This window comes from Acipenser ruthenus, chromosome 16, assembly GCF_902713425.1.
Source record: "Acipenser ruthenus chromosome 16, fAciRut3.2 maternal haplotype, whole genome shotgun sequence".
Classification (NCBI taxonomy): domain Eukaryota; kingdom Metazoa; phylum Chordata; class Actinopteri; order Acipenseriformes; family Acipenseridae; genus Acipenser; species Acipenser ruthenus.
In genome coordinates, this window is record NC_081204.1 from 794,718 (window position 1) to 817,490 (window position 22,773).

The window sequence follows — 22,773 nt, forward strand, 5'->3', positions numbered from 1 at the left end:
ATTTGTCTCTCTATATAGTGAGGACTCTCTTGTGTATTTGTCTCTCTATATAGTGAGGACTCTCTTGTGTATTTGTCTCTCTATATAGTGAGGACTCTCTTGTATATTTGTCTCTCTATATAGTGAGGACTCTCTTGTGTATTTGTCTCTCTATATAGTGAGGACTCTCTTGTGTATTTGTCTCTATATAGTGAGGAGACTCTTTGCATGCATTCATTCTAAGAGCCAGTGAAATCGCCCCTGTTTGGAAGCAGACCAGACCAGCTGTACAGCACTGAGGAAGGGCAGGCCTGTGTAAACACTGCTCTGTGTTCAGCTGGTAGTCTTGTGACGTGCATCATTTACAGCATGCGGAATAGCTTCTTATCGTATTCTCAAGATACATTGCAGGTGTGACATTCAGACAGGCGGGTGTACACGCAAAAAAGACACCTCCAGATACCAAGCGAATCAGGACGGGCTAAACAAAATAACCAAATGTATCTGTTGCATATTACAGTGTAATACTTATTTATTTATTTTTAATAAATATGATTTTGTTAATTTATTTATTTGGAGGTGGTGGGGGGTTACTATCGGGTAATTATATTTTTGCATCTAGTCAGTAACAGCGGAACTATCAATTATTTTCACTCTCGTAGCTCTACGAGCCACGGGATTCGCATCGCAATGGGATGTGGGGAGTGTAGTACAGCTCAGAAGCTCTTAACCGACCTAACGTATCTGCAGATATAGGAGGGCGTGCGTGTGTTGGACTACATCTCCCAGAGTGCACTGGAAACCACTGACTGGGCAACGTCTGGGCGTTACAGGCCTGGAGACTGTGAACGAGGAGTCTGGAGTGAGAGAGAGAGAGAGCCGGCGGAGGAGCTGTGGGATGTAGTAAAGTAGCTAGTGTAGCTGTTTAGTCTTGTACAGGTGCTAGTTTTATGATTATATAAGCTGTATTGCAACGTCCGAAGAGTTCGGGTGGTCACGGGCTATGAACGCAGTAATAACAACAAGCGAAAGTCCTGGAGTCCTGTTTATAACAAATCCATAACAACGAGACTAACTGTCTGCGTGTCTGTGTGTCTACCTGCTGTGTGTGAATCTGGGGATGACAGCGAGGAAAATAGATGTTTTGGATGTGAGCGTCTTTAGTACCGCTGTGTAACATGCAGTTGTGACGCTGATCTGTCTGTCATCGCGGAATACACATTGATGCAAAACTAGAAGAGGCGTACGTGGCTTTGCTTTATTAGATTTGTTGAATGGACAGAATCGGACGTAAATAAACATATGCAACGAAAACAACACAGCCTTGGCAATCAGTGGTCTAGGGGGCAAATAATTTACCGATTTGATGGGACTGGGACATTTCAACTGTCCAGCATCACGGATTTGATGGGACTGGGACATTTCAGCTGTCCAGCATCACGGATTTGATAGGACTGGGACATTTCAGCTGTCCAGCATCACGGATTTGATGGGACTGGGACATTTCAACTGTCCAGCATCACAGATTTGATGGGACTGGGACATTTCAGCTGTCCAGCATCACAGATTTGATGGGACTGGGACATTTCAGCTGTCCAGCATCACGGATTCAAAGGAAGGGGGTGAAAACTGTCTCGACTGAAAAGTGCGTTGTTGTTTTTTTTTTTTTTTGGTGATACAGCCAAAAAATATTAAGTAGCTAATAACCATGACGTCAGAAAAGCGAGATGATGTCGTGTTTTTAAACTCCAAGCCAAAAGCGTGCATAATTAATAACGGAGAGTAGAAATTATACACGTAACAAGTACAAACAAGTCGATTAAAGAATGCTACGCCAGGACTAGTTGTGAGTATATATATTTTTTACAATAAAAAAGTAAGTGTGGATGTTACTCTGCCGGCTTTGCATCGTGTCGTTGCGGTGATGACGCTGGGAGAGAGGCGAGGATGGACTGAGCTGCTGTTCATTTAAACCCAAGGCAGCTCTTCTCATCGCTGTAGATCTCCAGTAATCTTATTAACGAACATCATATTATTAAGCACACTACCGCAGTTGTAGGGCGCTGCTGAAGAATCTCGCTTTAGTTTGAAGCGCAAGTTCGGAGTCTTTGTTTCGCTGCCTGTATCTGTTGCGCAATGGCACTGAACCTTGTTGGGCACCAGATCTCTAGCGCCGCCGGACTGGTTATCAGGAGCGCGGTCATCTCTGCTCCGTCCAGAAACAACACCGTGTCCTCCTCGACAAGCCCGAGCTCCACGACTAACGAGCGGGGCTGTGAGAACGGAGCGCTGATGGACAGCTTTGGGATCTTTCTGCAGGGGCTGCTGGCAGTCGTGGCGTTCAGTACTTTGATGTGTAAGTATGTTGTTACTGTCCACTAGAAACGTGGATCTGTGGCCACTACCACGCCATGAGGGGTAGCATTAACCCATCTCTCGCACTTATAATTGCAGGTTTTGTAATGTACTCTGTGTGTGTGTGATTATATATATACAAACCTGCCTAAGGCAATGAGTGCCAACGTCTCTGTTTACCCTTAGGTATCTGTTTTCACTATGCTTTAGGATAAGCATTACTAAATCAGCCTAGAATTGTGAAGACAGTGGTGGGATAAAAGCAAGTGGATTTTATTGAGATCTGTAGAGGTGTCTTCAGTTGGTTCCATGCATTCCTGTTTTATCTTTGCAGTGTAGTTCCCAGTCCACTTCATGTGTTACCGTTCTGTCACGAGACTGATGTTCAGTTTGCTGAAGAACTCTTCAAGGCTGATTGTAGACATGTTTTCTCTCTCTTTTTTTTTAACCCTGTGGTCTCTCATGCAAATACAGCTGAAGATTTGCTTTTGTAGCACCTTCAAGTCTCTCAGAGTAGCCTGAAGAAATTCCTCAACAAATTCGGCAGGGCTTTGGAACTGTTCCATAAAAAAAAAAATAAAAAAATATATATATATCAACCAAAAAACATCATCTAAAAGAATCCAAGTCTCTCTCAAGGCTGGTGTTGAGCACAGAGAGCCGATCCATAGGTTGGCTGTGGGCCTCGTGATAAGGGTTCACATTATTCTGTTTACTCTGCTTATCAAAGTTTAATGAGGGACAGATTTCAGGAGCCAGTCCCAGAGCAATGAGCAGTCGCTGAGCTCCATTGTGAGCTAATGCACCAAAACCCTTTCAGCAGGCTTGGTGCATTAGTGTGCAAACACCATGAGAATGGGGCTGGTGTTGGGTTACACTGGCGGACCCGTCTTGCTAAATTGTTAGGAAACTGTGTGTAAACGGTGCGCTTGCAGTGTACAGACATGCACGGTAGCCTACATGTCTGTGCAATGATACCGTTTCTCATAAATACTTCCTCTAGAACTGGTGATGTCCTAATATATGTGGAGCCTACAGTACTGCATTGAGCTGTGCTGAAGCCGTGTCACAGTGCTGTGATTGTCAAACCAGCAAAGACAATACAAGAGAAAGAGCTGATCGCATTGCGCTGGTCTCCAGGTCTGCACCTCACTCTCTACAGTACTGCATTGAGCCGTGTTGAAGCCGTGTCACAGAGCTGTGATTGTCAAACCAGCAAAGACAATACAAGAGAAAGAGCTGATCGCATTGCGCTGGTCTCCAGGTCTGCACCTCACTCTCTACAGTACTGCATTGAACCGTGCTGAAGCCGTGTCACAGTGCTGTGATTGTCAAACCAGCAAAGACAATACAAGAGAAAGAGCTGATCGCATTGCGCTGGTCTCCAGGTCTGCACCTCACTCTCTACAGTACTGCATTGAGCCGTGCTGAAGCCGTGTCACAGAGCTGTGATTGTCAAACCAGCAAAGACAATACAAGAGAAAGAGCTGATCGCATTGCGCTGGTCTCCAGGTCTGCACCTCACTCTCTACAGTACTGCATTGAGCCGTGTTGAAGCCGTGTCACAGAGCTGTGATTGTCAAACCAGCAAAGACAATACAAGAGAAAGAGCTGATCGCATTGCGCTGGTCCCCAGGTCTGCACCTCACTCTCTACAGAACTGCATTGAGCTGTGCTGAAGCCGTGTCACAGTGCTGTGATTGTCAAACCAGCAAAGACAATACAAGAGAAAGAGCTGATCGCATTGCGCTGGTCTCCAGGTCTGCACCTCACTCTCTACAGAACTGCATTGAGCTGTGCTGAAGCCGTGTCACAGTGCTGTGACTGTCAAACCAGCAAAGACAATACAAGAGAAAGAGCTGATCGCATTGCGCTGGTCTCCAGGTCTGCACCTCACTCTCTACAGTACTGCATTGAGCCGTGTTGAAGCCGTGTCACAGAGCTGTGATTGTCAAACCAGCAAAGACAATACAAGAGAAAGAGCTGATCGCATTGCGCTGGTCTCCAGGTCTGCACCTCACTCTCTACAGTACTGCATTGAACCGTGCTGAAGCCGTGTCACAGAGCTGTGATTGTCAAACCAGCAAAGACAATACAAGAGAAAGAGCTGATCGCATTGCGCTGGTCTCCAGGTCTGCACCTCACTCTCTACAGTACTGCATTGAGCTGTGCTGAAGCCGTGTCACAGTGCTGTGATTGTCAAACCAGCAAAGACAATACAAGAGAAAGAGCTGATCGCATTGCGCTGGTCTCCAGGTCTGCACCTCACTCTCTACAGTACTGCATTGAGCCGTGTTGAAGCCGTGTCACAGAGCTGTGATTGTCAAACCAGCAAAGACAATACAAGAGAAAGAGCTGATCGCATTGCGCTGGTCTCCAGGTCTGCACCTCACTCTCTACAGAACTGCATTGAGCCGTGTTGAAGCCGTGTCACAGAGCTGTGATTGTCAAACCAGCAAAGACAATACAAGAGAAAGAGCTGATCGCATTGCGCTGGTCCCCAGGTCTGCACCTCACTCTCTACAGTACTGCATTGAACCGTGCTGAAGCCGTGTCACAGAGCTGTGATTGTCAAACCAGCAAAGACAATACAAGAGAAAGAGCTGATCGCATTGCGCTGGTCCCCAGGTCTGCACCTCACTCTCTACAGTACTGCATTGAACCGTGCTGAAGCCGTGTCACAGTGCTGTGACTGTCAAACCAGCAAAGACAATACAAGAGAAAGAGCTGATCGCATTGCGCTGGTCTCCAGGTCTGCACCTCACTCTCTACAGAACTGCATTGAGCCATACTGAAGCCGTGTCACAGTGCTGTGATTGTCAAACCAGCAAAGACAATACAAGAGAAAGAGCTGATCGCATTGCGCTGGTCTCCAGGTCTGCACCTCACTCTCTACAGTACTGCATTGAACCGTGCTGAAGCCGTGTCACAGTGCTGTGACTGTCAAACCAGCAAAGACAATACAAGAGAAAGAGCTGATCGCATTGCGCTGGTCTCCAGGTCTGCACCTCACTCTCTACAGTACTGCATTGAACCGTGCTGAAGCCGTGTCACAGTGCTGTGACTGTCAAACCAGCAAAGACAATACAAGAGAAAGAGCTGATCGCATTGCGCTGGTCTCCAGGTCTGCACCTCACTCTCTACAGTACTGCATTGAACCGTGCTGAAGCCGTGTCACAGAGCTGTGATTGTCAAACCAGCAAAGACAATACAAGAGAAAGAGCTGATCGCATTGCGCTGGTCTCCAGGTCTGCACCTCACTCTCTACAGTACTGCATTGAGCTGTGCTGAAGCCGTGTCACAGTGCTGTGATTGTCAAACCAGCAAAGACAATACAAGAGAAAGAGCTGATCGCATTGCGCTGGTCTCCAGGTCTGCACCTCACTCTCTACAGTACTGCATTGAGCCGTGCTGAAGCCGTGTCACAGTGCTGTGATTGTCAAACCAGCAAAGACAATACAAGAGAAAGAGCTGATCGCATTGCGCTGGTCCCCAGGTCTGCACCTCACTCTCTACAGTACTGCATTGAACCGTGCTGAAGCCGTGTCACAGTGCTGTGACTGTCAAACCAGCAAAGACAATACAAGAGAAAGAGCTGATCGCATTGCGCTGGTCTCCAGGTCTGCACCTCACTCTCTACAGTACTGCATTGAACCGTGCTGAAGCCGTGTCACAGTGCTGTGATTGTCAAACCAGCAAAGACAATACAAGAGAAAGAGCTGATCGCATTGCGCTGGTCTCCAGGTCTGCACCTCACTCTCTACAGTACTGCATTGAGCTGTGCTGAAGCCGTGTCACAGTGCTGTGATTGTCAAACCAGCAAAGACAATACAAGAGAAAGAGCTGATCGCATTGCGCTGGTCTCCAGGTCTGCACCTCACTCTCTACAGTACTGCATTGAGCCGTGCTGAAGCAGTCACCCCGAGCCTCTTGAAATGTCACAGCACCACACTTCACTACTGTTCAGCTGCTCTTCTTACTGAATTTGCTTTTTTTAGGCAGCAGTGTGGAGTAGTGGTTAGGGCTCTGGACTCCTGACCAGAGGGTTGTGGGTTCAATCCCCGGTGGGGACACTGCTGCTGTACCCTTGAGCAAGGTACTTTACCTACATTGCTCCAGTAAAAACCCAACTGTAAAATGGGTAATTGTATGTAAAAATAATGTGATATCTTGTAACAATTGTAAGTCGCCCTGGATAAGGGCGTCAGCTAAGAAATAAATAATAATAATAATATATATATATATATACCTTTACAGAAAAGTCAAAAGCCTTAAAATATGAATGCAGTCCGAACTGCTGCTAGCTGTGCAAGGTATGATAAAAGGTTACAGTGAGTTTCACTGCTACACTTTTTAAAATGAGTGAGCATGTGGAGACTAGTTGCATGATGCCCTTGAGATAACAACCTGTGAATAAGCAGCTCGGTAGGTAAGTCACATACAAACAGTGTTGCTGGTTTATGGTGCTGGGTATGGGACATTTATTGGCTGTCTTCACCCCGTGTGCTCAGTCAGCTGAATATCTCGTAATCCCTGAGTAGACCTGTGTGCCCTCTTCAGAAATAAGCATGTGATTTTATTGTCCTTCATAAGAGCATGCCAGTGATCCTCCAAAATGCCATGCGTTTGCTATGAAGTCGTGGTGTTTGTAGAATGACTAGATGGGAACATTTGTGACCCCCAGCAATCGATTTGTGCTGCAGCAGCGACTCAACAGCAACGGGATGGATGCAGAGCCTGTCATGACAGCCATGGAGATTATAATCTCCGGTGGGGTTTCACTGTGTCACAGGCACTGATGGAACTCCCTGTAATTGTATAGGCCTGTTACTTCACTGGCACAGACTCTTTATCTTCATTAAAAAGCCATCTGCTGCAAAAAAACGGAAGGGCAGTTCAATGGAAGCTGTAGTGTACAGTCAGTAAGAAACAGAGTTAAACCTCTTGTTGATTCAAAATAAAAAACACCTCTGATGGGTTAGAGATAAGGATGGGTTTGTGAAATAAGGGTTGGAAAGCAGCTAGATCAGACATGTAAAGCGTACACAGTAATTACTCAATGTTACACCACTAAGAGAAGTGATACTCATGAAATACTGTTCTGACACGAATTCAGCGCTTGCATTAACTGTACACATGCTTTTGTTTGCACACATAGCTACGTCTCCATACGGTGAGTAACCCCTTAAGGGCCAGTTGACTTTGTTTCTGGTGGGGCTGCTGCGGAGTTGCTCTAGAAACTGCTTTACTGTTTCATTTTTCTATTGCAGCACACAACACTTTTCAGCCACCTGCTGTCAGACAGACCTGAAAGCGATTGTAGCAGCTAGCAGAGAAGAGCAGGCTCTGCAGTCCTGCTTAGGGTGTACTTTGCCTTGACTGGCTCGCTCACTTTGCAGCATGAGGCTCTATCAGTTCCATTGCCTTGCTGCACATCGTATTGGTTAGCGTACAGTAGCGTAGGCAGGACCTGTTTCCATTGTGTTGTGCTTGTGTTGCTAATTTCATTTCAAATGTCTCCTTCTGTTGCAGTGAAGCGCTTCAGGGAACCGAAGCATGAGAGACGGCCATGGAGGATATGGTAACATGATTCCTTTTACTGAAATACATTTAGCCTTTTAATATCTACCTCCTCTTCATATTATTATTATTATTATTATTATTATTATTATTATTATTATTATTTATTTCTTAGCAGACGCCCTTATCCAGGGCGACTTAAAATTGTTACAAGATATTACATTATTTTTACATACTATTACCCATTTATACAGTTGGGTTTTTACTGGAGCAATCTAGGTAAAGTACCTTGCTCAAGGGTACAACAGCAGTGTCCCCACCGGGGATTGAACCCACAACCCACCGGTCAAGAGTCCAGAGCCCTAACCACTACTCCACACTGCTGCCTACTTCATCTCACCATGCTCAAGGGTCCCAGCTAGAATTTAACAGGAGTGGTGAAGTCAACCCAAACTAGAATCGTTGAAAGCGGTGTGTTCGCACTGTCTCATGATAAAGCCTACATATGCATGTCTAAGCATGCAGGGTTAACCTTCTCCACGTTTCACCCCATTGGTTTGGAAGGGATCTGCAGTTATGTTTACAAAAACCCAGCTGGTGTTCAACAGGGAAGAACGCTGAACGAAACAGGAACTGAGAACAACGGGCACCTAGTTTGGAAAGCAGGGTCTGTAAACGGAGACGTGTGTGTAGGGTTACATTACCACAGAGGAACTGAAACCAACACAGTGCAGTGTCTGAAAACTGTTTCAAATGCTAGGGAGGATCTAGTTTGTTTTTTTAATGATACAGACCTCAGTGTAGAGTCACAGGTTTTGTTATTGCTGTTGTGACTCGTGTGTGTGTGTGTGGTGCCGTGGATGGGGCTCCTACAATAAGATGATGTCATTCTTAACGTTACTGACTGTAGAGAGTCCTGTCATTCTCACTCATGTTGAAGACCCGTCACTAAGCCTGCTTCTCTCGCAGGTTTTTGGACACTTCCAAGCAGGCTATTGGGATGCTGTTCATTCACTTTGCAAACGTTTATTTATCAGACCTCACCGAAGAGGACCCCTGCTCCCTGTAAGTGATTTCATTGTACCAGCGCTGGGTGGAGGGGTAACTGTTTGCATGGGTTCAAATGTGCATGTGGCACGTAGGTGTGAACCTCGGGGTAGATGCAGAAGCAAGGGCACAATGTAAGGGGTTTGCATTCATTCTCAAATGAATGCTGTAGTTCTGTTACACAGGTGAAGTATTGCTCACATTCATGTCAGAGTCATTTATAAACAATAAAACAAAAAGCTACCGCACCCAGTTTGAGGGATTGCTGATTACAAACCTTCCTGAAATGAAACAGATCCATTTCAGTACCCCTCTCAGCCCCCCAGCAGAACAGAAGTGTTAGTTTGTAGGGTGTATGATTGATTTATTTGATTATTCTTCCCTTTGGTGTAACTCCTGATGGAATTAGTGCAAGGTCCTGCCCAGGGTTTTCTGAACAGGGGGGTGTTGTTTGCTCGTTGTAGCCTGCGGCAGGTGCAGTGACGGGGTGCTCCCCTCTCCCCTCCTCTCTGGCTGCAGGTACCTCATCAATTTCCTGCTGGACGCCACGCTGGGGATGCTGGTGATCTACACGGGGGTGCGCGTGGTCTCGTGGCTCGTGGAGTGGCAGCAGTGGGACTCTCTGCGCTTCGGGGAGTATGGTAAGAACCACACCTCCAGAGACCCTACAGAACTCGCACAGCTTTGAACACGTCTGAAAGCAGGGCTGTAACCAGCACTAATATCACAGTGCGGTGCGCATCACCACACGCAGGCTGCAAGTCCATCTGTATCGCGATGTACATGTGCTCGACCTGTAAGATCAAATGGCCATTTATGATGAGATAGAGGCAGGGTCTGTATTCATACCAACTATAAAAACACACTCCCTCTTCTGTCAAGAACCACTTTGGGAACTTCAGTGAGCTCTGCTGTGCTTTTGGTCTGGTGTCACCATAGGAACGACACAGACCTCTGTTAAAATACGATCGATCATGTAAAGAAAGCATCAGGATTCAGCGATGCACCATGAATTCTTACACCCCTATTTAAAAGAACCCGAAGTGGCAAAGCAGCTTCCCAAGACTTTAACTTCTTATCTTGCATTGATTTTCATGATTAAAAAAAAATACAAAAAGATAACAGTAAATAAACACTAAAGCAAGTGTACTTCTGCATTAAAAAGCGGATGAACATTTTGAAATGACTGTGTGCACGGACGGTTTAATCTGCTCAATGGATATTTACTGCCTTATTAACTCAAAAGTGTTTCCTCAGAAATATTGTTTGTATTTGTGGATGCATTACATGTGGGACGAAATTCATTAACTGCATGAGCAAGACATGTCTCCCTGCATTGACTGATCATGTAGAAACTGACATACAAACCACTAGGTGTCGCTATACCCTCACCAGCCTCACTTCACAGTCTCCCCTTGAATGCTTCTGTAGTCAACGTGACATTTTTCAGACATGCTAAAAGAAACTTCATTAAGATCAGTGGCAACATTTTGGACTGTCTTGAAGACGTTGAACCTTGCAGCTGTGAGTGTTTAATAGTTGGGGGTGAAAGCTGAAAGTGTCCGCGACCGACTGAGCGAGATCTGGAAGCATCCAGCATGCAGGATCAGACCTCTGAAACACAGCCTGGCTCTGCGCTCTAGTGTTATTTAGAAAGGGTGACAGAAGCCCCTTGTCTTGTCTGTTGATGACTGAGACGCTTGGGTTCCTCCACAGTGTCACCTGACCTGTTCACGTTACAGGAGGTGCCATCCTCACTGAAATAGCAGTCTGACTGAATGTGCTCACTGAAGACTTCCTTAATAGGTACAGCCAGTGTTTATAAGAGCTTCATGAGGAATGCCCTGGTGTGCGGTGTAGCGTTTTATTAGGGTGAAGTGTTCTAGCAATGAAGTATTTCTAGTGATTGATGTGTATCCTCTTGGATTCTGATTTTCTTGGTTTAGTTCTCTGTGCTAATATAATATCATTTTTTTATTTTTTTATTGTATTCAAGTGTTTCTGAATTTATAGTATATTTTAATAAAAATGTATAAAAAAAGAAAAAGAGATTGAACGTCCCTAACAAGAGAAACCCACACAGACGGAGCCGTCTTCGTTCTGTACAGACTGTGTTTCTGTTTGAAGGGGGGGCGGTGGGCACTTCTATTTCCGTGAAGTCACGCTGTTTCAACAGTAGCTTTTTATGAGCAGGCACAGAGGGGGTGTTGTGAGCTGGGGGTCTGGGGTCAAGCGCTGTGCTGTCAAGTTGCTCAGGAGGCTTAAACAGTCCTCGCAGGACTGAAGTTTCACAAGCCGAGGAATCAAACTCTTCCCAGTAACGACCCCATCAGTGCAGGAACCTGGTAACTCCTAATCCATCAAGAATGGAAATAAGACTCCCATTGCATAGCAGTTTGATCCATTCCTATTTTTACTATGAGTTTAACAAGACACACCTGAGCTTGTTACCTCTACACACTGGCTAATCACACTGTGGAATAGGTGGAACTGATATGCAATAGGAGTCTTATTTCCATCCCCGATCCCTTCAGACCATCACAGAATTGCTTTATTTATTGAAAAGCAGGACTTCTAAAGTGCCTTTTTTGTGGGGGTGGATTGCAAGTCTCTATAGGAGTACCACTGAATATACTTTCATATTTCACATCATGCAGAACTAACACACAAAAACAGTAGTGTTGTGTGCTGTGCCCATTTCTCTGAGCCCAGCACAGTGCTTGCTTGTTTGTTTGGTTTTTAATAAGCGGTTAGGCTGGGTGGCTGGTGGGACTAAGAGGAGCAGCTGGGAGATTACTATGATTAAGAGGGGAGAGACTCTGCTGTCGGTGCAAGAGCAAAGGGGTGCTGTGTAGATCATGGGATTGATGTGCAGCTGTCAGCAATAACAACAATTACAAGGATGGCAATAAGACTCCTATTGCACAGCAGTTTGCTCCATTCCTGGTATTACTATGAGTTTAGTAAGACACACCTGAGCTTGTTACCTGCACACACTGGGGCTAGTCAAGCTCGTATTAAAACCTGGAATGGGTGAAACTGTTATGCAGTAGGAATCGTATTTGCATCCCTGAATTGCAGTAATAGACAAGTCCTTTATTCTCAAAGCCCTCTTTTATAATTCCAGTGGGGTTCAAGTTAACCTGATAGCACTGTGTTCTGTACAGCTGGTCTACAGTGAGGGAGGAGACACAGAGCTGGGGGTTTGATCTGTTTCATGATCTTATACCTCATTTAAAATGAAATATTTAGTCCGTCACACAAACATTTTGACATCTTTGCCAGTGTCTTCTGGGTACACTGGCACAGTGAGAGTGTTTGCATTAGAAGGGAGTGTGATGAAGTCAGTGCATTATAAGGCAGTGTCTTGGATGGGGGCCAGTGTTCCCTGCTCTGCAGTGAATTGAAATGATTCACCCCTATATAAGGAGTGCTGTAGCTCTGCCAGGTTAACAGTGCAGCAATGGGACTGTCCTAACCGTAATCGAGAGGGGGGGTTCACATATCCAAACTGAACTGACGGACTGTGTTTGTATAACATAGCGGTCCTGCTTCATCAGAGTTATTTTTTGGAGGGTATTTCTCATCCTTTTTTCTTTTTTTTTTTTCTTGCACCCTGTAATTCAGTCCTTTTTTTCTCTCCCCCCCCCCCCCCCCCCCCAAATAGTTGAGGTATTCCAGTATCTGTCAGTCCAACTTCTGTAAAAATTTCTTAAAAATGAAGAAACTGACGTCATTGTTATTGGGCTCTTTGTTAAAGTGACGTCATTGTTATTGGGCTCTTTGTTAAAGTGACGTCATTGTTATTGGGCTCTTTGTTAAAGTGACGTCATTGTTATTGGGCTCTTTGTTAAAGTGACGTCATTGTTATTGGGCTCTTTGTTAAAGTGATGTCATTGTTATTGGGCTCTTTGTTAAAGTGACGTCATTGTTATTGGGCTCTTTGTTAAAGTGACGTCATTGTTATTGGGCTCTTTGTTAAAGTGACGTCATTGTTACTGGGCTCTTTGTTAAAGTGACGTCATTGTTACTGGGCTCTTTGTTAAAGTGACGTCATTGTTACTGGGCTCTTTATTAAGGGGTACAGCTGTAAACGGTTTCAGACAGAACGAGGGCAGAAGAACTGGTGAATGTTACACTTGCTTTACATCCTGGATATTCGATAAACCATTGTATCCTTGTTGCCAATGATTGTTCAGGGATGTCAATAAGACTCCCGTAGCAGTTTGATCCTTTCCTGGTTTTACTCTGAGTTTAATAAGACACACCTGAGCTTGTTACCTGTACACCGGGGCTAATGAAGCACATTTTAAAACCTGGAGTGGGTGCTATGCAGTGGGAGTCTCATTTCCATCCCCTGTTATTTCATGGTAACTGCAGTGGTCAAGTTGAAAAACATGCTTTTCCCCCCACACAAAAAGCAACATTGTAAGTGTGAGGCATTATCATGTGAGGCATTATTTGATTGTGGGCTGTATGTGTTTCAGGAGAGCCCCTGCAGTGCAGTGCCTGGGTGGGCCAGTGCGCTCTCTACATCCTCATCATGATGTTTGAGAAGGTCGTGATCATCCTGGTCCTGCTCTTACCTCAGTGGAAGAAGGTCAGTGCTCCTGGATCAGTGACACAGTATGCAGGGACTTCACGGGAGGCTGAATACACCCTGAGCTTGCATAATATACATGTAATTCTGTCGTGACCCTTAGACAAGTTTCCCATTGTAAAAGCATAGCAAAGTGCAATAAAGCACAGTAAAGCATAGGTTAGCTTTGTAAAGCACCAGAGGAATGGTAAAGCATATTATAAAAACCTTTTCAGCACAAGGAAAAAAGAGCTTTGTGTTGAAATGTGCTTGTGCACTTTGAGTTTGGATATTTCTGAATTGATGCTGATGGATTTCCCCCCCCATGCAATCCTGTTTCTGTGTTTGTTCTGCAGCTTGCGCTCCTGAATCCCATTGAGAACCCCCAGCTGGAACTGGCCATTGTTATGTTGATAGTTCCCTTCTTTGTCAATGTAAGTGCACCTCCCCTAAACAATGGATCCATGACAGTGAAGAGATCCTGGTTATCGTCTGTCTGTGGATGAATGTATAATGATGTGACTCTGTATTAGCATGCATGTCTACCAGGACTTTTCTATCACTCTTTGTGGAGCTATATATTTTTTGAAGGATTTCTGCTTTTTTTAGACTGTGGAGAACAGCAATCCACACAAATCCAAGCAGCTGTTTTTTCACTAGTTTCACTCTGAATGATCACTTAGCCCGATCCACACCAGTGACCCTGAGCTGTGGAGATCTCCCTCTGAATAATTAAATAATCTTCTTGTGCAGCTCTAATGTACAGGGTGATGTATACTTTATACACGCCAAGCAGCTGCTGCAGTAAACATGTCCATCCTGGGACATCCGCAAAGTGAAGCTGCCGCAGACAGTGAAGTATCGTATTGCAAGGGCAGTAACCCTGATCTCTGTGGCCCTGCCAGGCGCTGATGTTCTGGGTGGTTGATAACTTCCTCATGAAGAAGGGGAAGACGAAAGCCAAGCTGGAGGAGGAGGCAGGGGACGATTCTCGCAGCAGCAGAAAGGTCCGCTATCGGCGGGCTCACTCTCACGAGGAGTCCGAGTCGGAGGTGAGCAGACTGGGGAGACTTTGATCAGACACCTGCATCCCCACGCCGGCTGGGCTTCTAACCGTGGGGATCCAGGGGGGTTCCCTTGCGCTTAACCGGGTGCACGGTTCATTCTGTTACAGGGATGGAAATAAGACTCCCGTTGCATAGCAGTTTATCTGAGTTTAACAAGACACACCTGATCTTGTTGCCTTTACACTGTGGCCAATCAAACTCGTATTCAGCTCTGGAATGGGTGAAACAGTCTTATTTCTACCCCTGGTTTCACACAATTCCACACACACACTAATTGGAGTAGAGTCTTTGTAGTGTAGTCTGCAAGCATGGGATGGTTTTAAATAACTGTGTGTCTGTGTGTCAGATCCTGATTTCTGCTGATGATGAGATGGATGACTCGGATGGAGAAGACGACCTGAGGAGGCTGACTAATTCCAAGCCCCTCAAGAAGAAGAAGAAGCACCGGCTCGAGCTGCCGGTATGACCCCCCCCCCCCCCCTCCCCCTCAGCCCGGTGCTGCCATCTGCTCCACCGGACCAGTCCTCTGGGCTCTCAGAACCCCACTAAACTACCCTTCCAGGGCAACTACCGGACAGAGCAAGGAGTATCAAAGAGAGGTCGGCAGTCGACGTAGGGGATTTTCACAAGTCAGCCCAGCATTGAAATTAAAAAGACTAGAAATATATATATATATATTTCCTCTCCAAGTTTATAATATTTCCTCTTGCTGTCCCATCCTCTAGTCTAGGTAATCGTGTTGGAAACTCTGAGAGAATTCTAATTCAGTAGATGGACTCTGACCAAAGCAAGGCTACAGTAAGACGTCTAGTTGTGAAGATTGTTTTTAAAAGCTTGCAGTAATTCAGAATGCTACTGCCAGTTCTGTGAATGTGGGAAGATTACGATTCGGTCGCAACAGAGCTGTTTCAAAAAGGGTTAGTAACCCGGGTATCAAACTGCATTGTCATATTACTGCCCTTTATTTCAGAGAGCAAAGCTTTATAATCACAGGAGAGCTTTATTACTGTGTCAGTGGAGTCCTCTGTTCTGCTGTCAGGCACAGTTCTTGCAAGTTGTTTTTCTTGGTTTTTTTTTTAAAAAATTTCTTTTCCACAACAAAAAAGAAGGGCAAGATGAAGACATATATTCAAATTAAAATATTAAGCAATGGGCCGCTCCAGCTCGAGTGGACCAATCCCAGGTAGGCGTTGTGATTCCTCCAGTTTTGGTTGGAGATGATGGTGGTGATGATGATGATGATGATGACGGTGACAATGATGGTGATGATGATGATAATGACAATGGTGATGATGATGACGATGGTGATGGTGATGGTGATGATGATGACGGTGACAATGACGATGATGATGATGACGGTGAAAATGATGATGATGACGGTGAAAATGATGATGATGATGATGATGATGACGGTGACAATGACGATGGTGATGATAGTGATGATGATGCGTGAAACATGTGGACAGGGGTCCTGTGTGTGAGTATGAATGCATAAGAAGAGCTGAGGCACTCCTGCAGCCTCACACATGGTGAGAAGAGCGTGTCTGAAGCTAGTAAAAATGCTTCTCCATGTGACCAGTAGAGTATAAATGGTTCATGGTTCGTTTCAAAGGCTTTCCAGCAAACACACATTGAGCTGACCGACGCGAGGCTGAGTAACTCCCATTGGTCTGCTGGATCTGGAAAGACTAAAACACAGCACACGCAATACTAGCTACAGTACGGTTTGGTTTCATTTCTTAAAAGTACTCCTGTTGCATTGTAGTGCGAAAACAAACCACTGTAACTAATACATTTAGATCAACGGTGCACCGGGAATGTTCAAATCTCGTTAGGCACTGAGAACGGCAACAAAGAGCTTATCTGATAATATTACTCACTTTGTTTTTACCAACTAAATGTCTTCTGATTTTTAAAGGTCTGGATGAACTGCTTTAATATACAGTATTATAGATCAACACCCCTGGCACAGCAAAACACTGCGTAGCATATCTTAGAAACCTGCTGTCTATTATTATTATTATTATTATTATTATTATTATTATTATTATTATTATTATTATTATTATTATTATTATTATTATTTTGATATGCCTCACCATTAACCTGATGCACAGGACAGATCCACTCACTTCCCTAGGAGTGTTTTCAGATATCCGAGTGTGTATTATTAATGTTCAGACCGCATGTCCGGCACACACAGGCCGCTCTCTGTGAGTGTGTTCCAGAACTCCCTGCCATGTTTGGAAGAAACCCATTACTTTATGCCTCCTGCTGTATTTTCCAGTTGATTTCTGACCCATGATGTGCGATTTAAAAAATGTAAACGTGGACAGCAAAGATAAGGCAATGCGTTTCTTGTAAGCTTTGCATCGTGTTCTGTAACACTTTGTAAAATTAAAAGGAGTTCAAAATCACTGCCGGTTCTGAGAGAGCAAAGAATCAAGACCAGTAAATACCTGTTGCTTTTGATCTGCGATAATAAATCTGTTTAACGAAGCAAGTTTACAAGCTTGCCTTGTTTAATATTCATACAAGATGATGAATAATCTTAACTCGTTGCCTTTTCTTGCACCAGAAATAATTTAAAGAAAAAATTAACATGAATCAGAGTAATTATTATTATTATTATTAGTTTGTCATATGATTTGTAAATACTATTTATTTAACATGTTTTAAAAATAATAATAAATAAATTAAAAAAACAATAAGAAGATGATCAAAATCAAAGAGAATTCTGCAGGAACATTTTAACACTGTGAAACGACGCGAGAGACAGGAACACAGATTCTTGTTTGGGTGCTTTTTCCTTCCCTTCTTTTGTCTCCTCGTGTCCTCGACTCGTTTGGGTTCTTTAATATAATCTAATAATAAAAGTCTGCAGGGAATTCATTCTACAATCATATACTGTCAAAGGCCCCCTTCCGTTTACCAACACGGTCGTGTTTTATGAAAACTGAACCTGGTTATTTTACAGTTTGATGACTGGCTGACGTTATTGTAAGGGGGAGGGGTTGGGAATTGCATACGCAAATATCATTTATAAATGTGTGTTGTGGACCACAACTAACCTGACCTCAGTTAAAAAAAAAAAGAGGTTCAGTTGTTAGACAAAACCTTATTTATAAGGGGACCATCTTTTTTGTGTCTTTTTGAAATAAATCCATTTTAATATGTAAACAGTTGCACAGCTCAGCACCATGTGACAGGGTTGCTTTGAAGTAGCTTGTTTAACTGTGCTTTAAGGTATTTAAGCAAAAGGTCAGACGGCAGCAGAATGCCTATAGAGATAAGTGGGGCTGCGGTATTTGGATCTGCCGCTGTTTAGACCATTGAAATAGACGAGGAACATGGTTGTGCATTTCTGAACTGGGATGAACCCTGCAGTATGGGGATGGGGGGGTGATCTTAACCAGATGTCTTGACTATATGATGTACTTCCATTATTTAAAAGGGTTTCAATAAAGTTTATAAAAAAAACAATGCGTTTTTACAAATTGTCATTTCTTTTTTATTGTATATATTTATTTATTTATTTATTTATTTATTTTTTTTTTTAAAGTAATCCTTCTATAAATGTGATTTGCTTTTTTAGACTTCAATTGTATGCTTGTGTCTGTTTACTACATACAACCCTGCTTGCTATTTCTGCTGTTTGCAGGGCAGGTCAATTATGTCCCCAAGCTAAGAAAGCAAAAAGAACCTATGCAAATGTTTCCAAATTCTCTTAAAAATAAAATAAAACAAAACAGGCCTTGAAGTATTGTGAGTAGAGCCCGATTGGATTACAGCGCCCGCTTCATTCGGACCTCGGAAGGTTTTGAAATTGAGCTGCCTTGTTGCTGTGCAGATCTTGAGATCTTGAGTCATCTCTTCAGCTCAATCAAGGACAGTATATCCTGAATCACATTTCAGCATGTAGCAGACAGCAGATCATTGGGGCGTGCATATCATTCAGTAATACAGTAGAACCCCACACCCCAGTTAAACTTCACGCCCGTCCGCTGTTGTTTACTACGAGAGTGAATCAGCAGCTGCACCTTCATCAGGAGCAGCTTGTGTCTGGAATTTAAAACACTGGGGCCATCAGGTGCTGCCATCAAGAGACAAACACTGACAACTGATGCCCTCCCCGGATTCATTCAGAGATATTTATACTCCTGCTGGCGGCACCGTTAGGAATTGGGTTAGTCCCAATTTCCATTCTATTCCGTTGGCTGTTTGAACTGTTTCTGGCAGCGGGTAAGTTGCTACTTTAAATCCCTTGACACTTTCAAACAGCTTGTTGTGGCATCTCTTCATGCAGCGATTTGTAGGGGCTGTTTTCCAGGTGAAGTTCTATGACCTGATTTTTTTTATTTTTATATTAGAGTTGTTTCCAAGACTGCAGGAGGGGTGGCAGTAAGACTTCCATTGCATAGCAGTTTGATCCATTCCTGGTTTTTACTGTAAAATAATGTACCCGAACACAGTGTGGCTAATCAAGCTGGCAGTTAAACTGCTATGCAGTAGGAGTCTTTAGTGTCATCCCTGCAGACTGTGCTTCTTTGTGGATGGACTAGCGAGCTGGCACAAGCTGGTCACTAGGAAGGAGTTTAACATTGCAACACAAGAGAGAAGGCTTCTCGTTGGGATGTTAGCGTTTCCTCAGAGTCCGATCAGATATCTTAGTTACGGATGGCATGGTTGTTTTGATATTGCAGGCGATAAGGAATTTGGACGATAATTATTTATCTCAGTAGACAGGTTTAATGTACTGCTTGTTACCATCTGTTTAGAACGACTAGGCGGTACAGAAGCATTAAATATGCTTGTTAAGAGAATGTCAGTTCCATATCTCAACAGGAGAATACTGCAGTACAGAAGGGGTCTGCCTTTGAATTAATAATAGACAGGAGTTGCATGTTTACTTCAGTGGGAGAAAAACAGCTTGAAAGAGAATTCTACTGCAGTTTGTTTGACCTGTCAGAGTCTGAACTAGTGGTGGTAAAGTTCCTTCAGGGTTTGGCTGTTCAAAAGAAAGGCTGGCTTGAATAAAATGTTGAAACAGGGAGGACAGTAGTTTCAGCGCATTGCCTTGTATGTGAGACTCTGCCGTTTGCAGTCTGAAGCACAGTGTTGTTCAAGACTGGAAAATCGCAGCTGTCCCCTGTGTCACACAGAAGGGCTTGATCTGGTGAGGTAACACTTGGCTAGTTTCTACAAACACAAGTCATCACCACTAATAATAAACTGCTCGTGAGAAGAAGCAGGGACAACACTGGCAGCTGGAATAAGGAGATGACCAATCCCATTGCCTCGCTTTAAAAAGGGTTCCGAGAGGGGGAAACTCCGAAGCTCACAACACAGGGAGTTAGGAATTCTCACACAGGCTCCCAGCGTCTCCGTTCACAAGCCATGTCTCAGGTAAGAGCTTTCGTTTTCTTTCTTTCTGACTCCTGTTTGAATTAGCGTTGCATGCAGAGATGCTGTATGTTGGACGTGCTTTTAAAGCCTCTTCAACCATCACAAAACCAAACCCAAAAGACTTAGAGAAGTTTCTTTCAGTATCACTGTAAAACTAAAACCAAGTCACGTAACTAAACTCTCCTAAAGTGTTTTCATTTTATAACAGTAACGCAGAATCTTCTACTTTCAAAAATAGGAATTCATTAAAAAAAAAAAGTGCCTTTATGTTTTGTTTCTTCTGTATATACTTTTAATGAACATTTGTGTGGATTAAACAATGCTTTGAAAGACGAGAATAAACCTTCTGTGAAACACATGAGAAGGGTTTCATGAACAGCTCATCATGATGGGTTTTAAGAAAAGCCAGTCCCTGAAGTTTCTGTGCGCAGGGGGCTGGCCTTGAATCCCTTGTTTGGCACTCTGGTGTGTTGATCCTCTTGTTCTTATGTTTTGAATGTTCACCTGCCAAACTCAAACTGATTGCTTCAGAACAATCTCAATCTGATTTAAGCCCCCCAGCCCGATTCCAGCTTTTAGCTGGTTTAGAGAGGATTTGTGGATTTCCCCTGGACTCATTCTCTCTCTCTCTCTCTCTCTCTCTCTCTCTCTCTCCCTCTCCCTCTCCCTCTCCCTCTCCCTCTCCCTCTCCCTCTCCCTCTCTCTCTCTCTCCCCCTCTCTCTCGCTCTCTTTCTCCCTCTCTTTCTCTCTCTATCTATCTCTCTCTCTCTCTCACTCTCTCTCAGCCCACGGAAGTGAAGAAGAAGAAACGCCCTGCAGTGAAGGAGGAGGACCTGAAGGGGGCGCGGAATAAACTGGGCTTGAAGGGAGAGGTCAAATCCAAAACCTACGCAGTGATGCAGGAGTGCGGTGAGCTCATTCCCATTACACAGTAGGGTTGAGTCACTGGTACTGGTATGTGTCAGGATCGTGACCTCTTGTTTTGGGCACGGGGGAGGGTTGCAACTGGGATTGCATTGGCAACAGCCAGGTGAGTTTACCTGGGGTTTAAATAACATAGAGGGGGGGTCGAAGGAGGGAGCAAACACATAATCCCACGACGAGGACAGAAAAGTGTGCTGATCTAATAAACTAGAATCCAGCGTCTTTACAGTGTGAGAAGCACAAAGCCCAGCAAGCCTTGGAGGAATCTACCCTTTAAGTCTGCAATCAGGCTCTAGAATCTGGAGCAGTTGGCATTCCTGTTTGATACAGACTGTGGCGCGTTGAAGACCCTTTCCAAAGACCAGCATGGGAAGCTGCCTTCCCTTGCCTGTCTTCAAAAAAAAAGAAAGACGCCACCCAGTCCTCTGTTCTGAGATTTATATCTGCACAGATTTCCACAACGTCTTTAGAAAACTATTTCGAGGCGCACCAGGGGGATCATGTAGTTTTCTGGATGCAGTTGTTTTTATTTTTCCTGGCGTTCAGTCCAATGTTATATAAGCACTCCAGGACCTGGAAGCTGGAAAGCCTTGTTCTTTGGAAGCTCGAGTGCTGTTGATGCAGGGGAGGCAGTTTGGGCAGATGCACACGTGTAGTACAGATGTTCTGAAACTCCACATGACGTGCAGGGCTGGCATTGAGTCGCTTGGGGGTGCATCTGCATGTGCTGTGGCTTTTCTAACTGATGTAGAGTGCTGCATTTGTGTTCAAGACGAAGCCAGAGGGAACACAACTCAATAAAAATTCCCATAGGGGGCGCAGTAACACACTCCCGTGTGATTCTAGGCTGTTTAACAACACCTCGAGGCGTGAGGATATTGGAACATATTTGAACCCTGTCGTTTGTCATTGATTCACACACGGGCTACAGAATATTCAGTGTCTCTTACCTGTTTAGTACCCCAGTATTATGTGTGTTTTGTGCGATTCTCTCATGTGCTCTCAGATCATTCTTTACCAGATTTACAATGAATGAGTATTTTCAACCGCGGGGGAGACTTCTTCTCCTGAAAGCTGAATTTTTTTTTTTTTTGACAGAGCAAGCCGGCCTTCCAGCCCCGTCTGTGTTCAGCCGCGCCCGGACCGGAACAGAGACAGTGTTCGACAAGCCCAAGGAAGAGCCGCCCAAGAGCGTCTTCGGGAAATAGAGACTCCTGCTTCTTCACAATTACAGTCTGAGGGGAGAAATCGTGGCTGCGAAGAAAAAAGAAAAGAAGGCAAAACTAGCGTCCCACCTGGGAGTACGTTCAGCTTGCACAGCAGTGTGTAGAGATCTGCAGCAGAGGGGAAAGAGGGCTTTTGTATGGGTTTTATATACAGTATAAATATAATCGATTCTCAGCAGGAGTTCATGAGAACCCATTTGATGGCGTTTCTGTAAAGTTTCTTTCTTATTGGTTTCTTGATATTTGTTCTGTTTTCAATAAAATAAATCTTACTTTTTTTTTTTAAAGAGTTCCTTGCAGTTTATTTGAATGGCTGGTTTCACAGACCCTGACCACTCATTTTGCACTACCTTGTGTTAAACTGGGTAAGGCAGTGCAAGATTAGTGCTAATCGGGCTCTGTGAAACCAGCTCAGTTAAGCATGTATTTGCGTTGATAATGCTAATAAGAGGTAAGAACATCGGTTAACGTTCTGAAAATATCTGATATTCTGATGCCAATGCAAACACTATCATCGAACTTTGAATTGAAAGAGTTGATTCAGATTCATGTTCAAGGTTATCGATTGTTGTAAACATCAACATGACAGACTGAACTAGTGTAATCCTGCCAATTTACAGCACTTGTGTCATTTCAGGGAATGTGGGTTTGCTGATTTACAGCACTTGT

The 22,773-nt window shown here is 44.2% G+C and overlaps 1 protein-coding gene across 3 annotated transcripts; it reads left to right on the top strand.

Moving 5' to 3' along the window:
* Positions 1-720: 720 nt before the first annotated feature.
* Positions 721-22,391, top strand: LOC117412100 (store-operated calcium entry regulator STIMATE). 3 transcript variants are annotated; one of them, XM_058988264.1, is made up of 10 exons: positions 721-2,335; positions 7,867-7,915; positions 8,824-8,919; positions 9,421-9,542; positions 13,389-13,501; positions 13,837-13,914; positions 14,386-14,532; positions 14,894-15,007; positions 20,740-20,863; positions 21,977-22,391. In XM_058988264.1, exons 1-10 carry the CDS (start codon positions 2,116-2,118, stop codon positions 22,084-22,086), a joined length of 1,173 nt encoding a protein of 390 aa, XP_058844247.1. In that variant the 5' UTR covers positions 721-2,115; the 3' UTR covers positions 22,087-22,391. The 3 variants fall into 3 exon arrangements, with proteins under 3 accessions (XP_058844247.1, XP_058844248.1, XP_033875992.1); XM_058988265.1 differs by lacking the exons at positions 721-2,335; positions 7,867-7,915; positions 8,824-8,919; ... (3 more) ...; positions 14,386-14,532; positions 14,894-15,007 and adding exons at positions 18,775-18,789; positions 19,859-19,953; XM_034020101.3 differs by lacking the exons at positions 721-2,335; positions 7,867-7,915; positions 8,824-8,919; ... (3 more) ...; positions 14,386-14,532; positions 14,894-15,007 and adding an exon at positions 19,789-19,953.
* Positions 22,392-22,773: the final 382 nt, after the last annotated feature.

Bases quoted from the DNA above. Each gene is read 5' to 3' on its own strand.
- LOC117412100 (XM_058988264.1), top strand. From the start codon at position 2,116: ATGGCACTGAACCTTGTTGGGCACCAGATCTCTAGCGCCGCCGGACTG. The intron at 9,543-13,388 runs GTAAGAACCACA...TATGTGTTTCAG, and splicing joins TCTGCGCTTCGGGGAGTATG to GAGAGCCCCTGCAGTGCAGT. The intron at 20,864-21,976 runs GTGAGCTCATTC...TTTTTTTGACAG, and splicing joins CGCAGTGATGCAGGAGTGCG to AGCAAGCCGGCCTTCCAGCC.